Here is a 4,986-nt window from a genome sequence, read left to right as displayed (position 1 = left end):
GGGCTCTGTGTCCCTGCACCCCCCGCTCCTGGCCCCGGGGCACTGGCGCAGGCCCCATGCTGCCACTTGCCCCCCCCACCCGACCCCACCATCTGCCACTTTCCTGCTGCTGCCCCATCCCTGTCCCTCTCCCCTTCTCCCCCAGGCTGCACTGGCACTACTTCCCAGCTGCTCCTACAGTCCCAGCACTACACCTGGGAACCACATGGCTCTCCCTGGGTCCTACTGCCTCTGGCTCCTGTCATCTTTGACAGGCAGCCAGGGGCAGATTAAAATTTTAACTTTTTAGGGGCCTCACAGTCCAGATAGAATGGCCTGGCAGGCCAGATCTGGCCCATGGGCCGTATTTTGCCCGCCTTCGACATAGCTGTACCGCCTTTGTAACACTAGGTAGCAGTTAGTGACAAATGCAGTGTCAACAGGGATAATTGCACAGATATGACTACCAAGTTTATCACCATTCCCAAGGTGATTTTATATTTCTTATGTTACCCATATCATCATTTTATTTAACATTTAAACATATTAAAAATGAAGACAGATTACTGCCAGCTTTGACAGCTGTAGTGTAAGCTGTCAAAGATAGTATAAGAGTTATTTGCTCAAAATAAAATAGAAAGAAAAAAAAAAACAACTTGTTTGCATCCTATCTTTGAGACCCACAATTAGGCAAATCTAGAAGTCTCAAAGATTGTAAGGGCTGGAAGGGACCTCGCAAGATCATGAGGTCTAGCCCCCCTACACTAGGCAGGAAAGACAACTGAGGTCATGTGACCCCAGCAAGATGAACGTCCAGTCTTCTCTTGAAGATCTCCAGAGTTACCTGTGGCTATCAAATGGCAGGCAGATTATAACAAGCAAAAAAACTCAATGTCTAGTTTGACAAATGAAACCTTCTGTAGAGTTAAAGCAGCAATCTTAAAGAGATTCAGTAATATAAAAGGTACCAAATACCCGCAAGTTTAGAACAAGTTTTACACCCTAGATACTGGTTTTCCATTGTATTACCCTATAATAGCATTATCTTTAAAGAATTAGCCCTGCTGTAGGAAAGTACATAACTATACCTCTTTGTAACACTAGCTGTAACTGGAACTTCCATCATCTTCACATCACCAACATCTGTTACTAAGTTAATAGGAACTCTCCCAAATGGGCCAACCTAAATATTTAAACAAAGAGGAAATTATCAAGATGTGAAATATTAACTTTCACAACATGTGAGGACCAAAGAAAGTGACATTAAACTTTAAGCATTCAAAAAGTTTCCACCTGATTAATCTTGTTTAACTGCTTTAAAGGATTGTGGCCACCAAAGACTGCATCAAGCTCTTGAGAGTTGTTCTCCCTAAAAACAAAAAAGCCACACAAACTATAATTCTTGGCCACTGTTGAAGAAAGCCTTGAATAAAAAGAATATAGTTGTTACCCAAGAGATTGTCTGCTGAAATTCCCAGAAATGTCACCAGAATCACTTTTTTTCCTACTCCTGTAACTTCCAAGCATGGTTTGTAGTCCGGATTCTTGCGAGCCCAACACTGTAAGTAAGTAAGTAAATGAATGTGAATTATTCTGAGATTATCACATGATGCATTAATTTCAAAATAATGCAACTCAGGTAATAGCCAAAGCTATGGACATATGATCTTCACTATAACTAGGGCTAATCACCTTGTACAGCAACGAAAGTTATTGCAGCATGCAGAATAGGCATCTAACCAGTTCTCCAAATACAAGTACAGTAAAATCTGTTATCCAGCATCCCCAGGGCAAGGGAACTGCCGGTTTTACAAAAGTTTCAGTGATGTGAAAACACCCAGCAGGGGTTTTCAGATAAGGGGGGGGGGGGGGGGGGGGGGGGTAGGGGAAGGGGGGGGGGGGAAGGGGAGGGGAAAGAGGAAAGGGAAGGAGAAGGGTGGTGGCTGCACACGGAGTGGGGGGTGGCAGAGTGGTGGTAGCCACGGCCACATGCAAGCTTTCCCCCACCCCGCCTCCATGTGCAGTCGGCCGGAAATTCCGCTCAATGGAATCTCCAGTTACTTAAATTGCAGATAGTGGAGATTTTACTGTACCTCCATTAGCCACTAGATTATGGAAGCACCAGCAAAAGTGTCTGCACTAAGCAGACTACCACCCCAAGTGGAAGACTGAATAGAGCTACAGACGTGAGGCTCGTATACCAGTGTGCCCATTTCCCCATTCACTCCGATGTGCGTAGTAAAACTTTATAGGGTACAGACACAGGAAACAGAAATTAAATTCAGTTTTTAAATTATAGGTTTTTTGAGCATTCCAATCTAGGTCTTATGGAGCCTAAGGCCAGTGCCGAGTACTGGTTATTTGATCCAGCCGTTTGGTTTGTGCCATATGAAAATTACTGAAGTGAAAGACAGGTCTATAGGGAAGACTTTAATCCTGAACACTTAACTTAGTAATAATTCCTATCTCTTCTAGTAGGAAGTTCTACAGTCAGGGGCCAGACACCATAAAAGTTTTGACATCCCAAATCTTCTCATAACCAATTGATACTTCCATGGGTCCAGCGTAAAACAATCATCAGCAGTCACGATGCCTGAAAACTGACCAGCTCCCTTGTTACAGTCCGTTGTATGGCAGCAAGTATATAGGTGTAAAATAATTCCTCCTGGTACACTTTTGGTCCAGTTTTAGAGTGGTTTTTCAGATACACAGGTCCGTATGCTTGCCTTTTATACTAGTATAAAGAAGTTCATACTTCTGGAGAAGCACTTCAAAAATGTGCTATATCTGCAGCCTCAGTATCATTAATGGATTCTATCCTCAAATCACCTGAGAGCTAGAATAATACTATTCCCATGTCATGGATGGGAACAAGGAATGGAGAATTAGTGTAGATTAAGCAAGTTGTCCAAAGTTACCTAAGCCTAGCTGACTAAATTTGAGAACAGAACACAAATCTTAAATCCTAGTCCATTAGCTTATACACAAAGATTTCCTTGCAACTCTATCCTGCTATTGCATCACCAGAAAATAAAATGCATATATACATTCAGTAAGTTTAAAATACTCAAACTGTGCTGACCTGCAAAGTTCTCTTTCTCTTCATCTGAAAGCAGCTGCCGTTTCTGACAATACAAATTTTGCAGAGCAACTTCCAGCATCTCTGGTGGAACCGCACAGCATTCAACAGCTTTTTGAAGAAGCTGTTTGCACTTCTTTAAATTTCCTAGTAAAAACATCAGAAAATTAGAAATTTAGTTAACAGGGATGAAAAGCTGTATTAAAAAGATAATGTTCTTAATTTGAAAAATACTATTAAAGGCCCCTGACCCTTGTTACATCCATTTTAAAATTAAATTGTTTAATTGCACAATAAATTTAGACCCAATACTCAGGCAAAATATGAATCGTTGGCTAATTTTTTTGAGATAATTAAATTGTTGCTTGGAAAAAAAAAAAAAAAGTGTAGAAACCAGCTCAGCTATACAAATGTCCTATCAAGCTTTAAATCTGAACATGTGGCATGCCACATACGGGGTGATAGAGTTTGTCTTGATTCATTGTGATCTCCAGAAAGACACCATGATCCATGTCTACAATGCAGTCATCATCCCCACACTCCTCTACAGATGTGAATTGCAGATAACCTGTCATCATCTCAAGAGCCTGAAGAGTTATCACCAACACCTCTGGAAAATTCTCCACACCAAACGAGAAGATCGCCGCACAAACACCAACATCCTTGTTGAAGCCAGTGTTACGAGCATTGAGTTGGTAATCCTCAAACACCAATTTCACTGGACAAAATATTGTGTACAGATACCCAACTCTCAGCTCCCAAAACAAGAGCTCTACTCCCACCTTAGTAACTGCCGGAGATCTTTGTGGCCAAAAAAAAAAAATGCCACAAGGACACATTGAAGGCACACCTCAAGAACATGAATGCTGACATCAAGAGTTGGGAGGACCCATCTTCCAACTGACTGCAGTGGCACTGCAAACTCAAAGCGGCAGCCTGTTTTGAGGCAAAGCATCTTGCCCTCAAAGCACAGAAAAGAGCAAAAGAAAGAAAAAGGGAGGAAATCCAGCCTGCAAAAAGACCTGCAACTTCTACAGACGGATCTGTGGCTTAAGGATTGGACTCTTAAGTCACCTCAAGACCCATCAATGAGCTGTGATAGAGATCAATCTGGAATCAAGGGATTGCAGATCGTGTGTTTGGCCAGGTCCTCCAGCACCCCAGAGTAGACTGCTCTTTCTCCACCACCCCACCCTTCCTGCAAGGGAATTCTGTGACTCATGCTTCATTGCTGCTCCAGGGCAGGGCTCAATAACTGGAAACTCACTGCCCCTACTTTCTTTCTTCAAACAGCCTTTAAGTAGCCATCAGCACCTCTCTATGAAATCCGGAGTGTAAACAAACACATGCTTTACTCATCTGACACAGCGGAAAAATGGGGTATTTGTTCAGAAACCTCGGGGGGGAAGAACATGCAGACACACAGAAGCACCTCAAAGTCCCTAGAGAGTTTGAACCCTGCTGTTCCTAACACTCACCCCGGTCTCCCCAGAACTGCACAAGGGTTGGGGGAGCAGCTCCTCCACCCAGGGGGAATCCAGCTGGCTTCTAGTTCCAAGAACAGTTGAAGAAAGATGGGATAACAGACAGTCCCTGCCAGCTGCTCTCCAGCTCCCCTTGCGGGTAAGTGCTGGGAGAGCAAGTTCTCATGGTGCATTTTTCTCCCCTTCTAGATCACATTCAGAGGCCAAGTTAAGGTCACACAGTGCAAGTTTCTTTCCAGTGGTACTGCCTGTTGCTTGATGGAAGTAATGTTTGCCAGGGCTCTTAGTCTTATAAATGCAAGCTTGCATTATTCTTGAAAATAAGACCCAAACCATTACTGAACATGTGTTTTCTGACTAGTAGTAGTAGGCGCAGACTGTCCACCTACTTTATGGATATACATCCACCTGATATGCATAAGGCAGCAAATTATGACAAGAGGA

The 4,986-nt window shown here is 43.1% G+C and overlaps 1 protein-coding gene across 1 annotated transcript in view; it reads right to left on the bottom strand.

The window, feature by feature from the left end:
• TTK (TTK protein kinase) overlaps positions 1–4,986 on the bottom strand; it is an 81,888-nt gene that overhangs the window by 32,437 nt on the left and 44,465 nt on the right. Inside the window, exons 7-10 of the mRNA XM_025216408.1 lie at positions 3,062–3,205; positions 1,430–1,538; positions 1,273–1,348; positions 1,068–1,162 (exon numbers count right to left, since the gene is read on the bottom strand). Coding sequence (XP_025072193.1) covers positions 1,068–1,162; positions 1,273–1,348; positions 1,430–1,538; positions 3,062–3,205 — 424 coding nt within the window. The remainder of the gene's footprint in view (positions 1–1,067; positions 1,163–1,272; positions 1,349–1,429; positions 1,539–3,061; positions 3,206–4,986) is intronic.

The sequence above is a fragment of the Alligator sinensis genome, unplaced genomic scaffold (assembly GCF_000455745.1).
Source record: "Alligator sinensis unplaced genomic scaffold, ASM45574v1 scaffold405_1, whole genome shotgun sequence".
NCBI classification, from domain to species: Eukaryota; Metazoa; Chordata; order Crocodylia; family Alligatoridae; genus Alligator; species Alligator sinensis.
The sequence above is the reverse complement of the archived record's forward strand: the minus strand, read 5'-3'. Positions and strand labels throughout refer to the sequence as shown.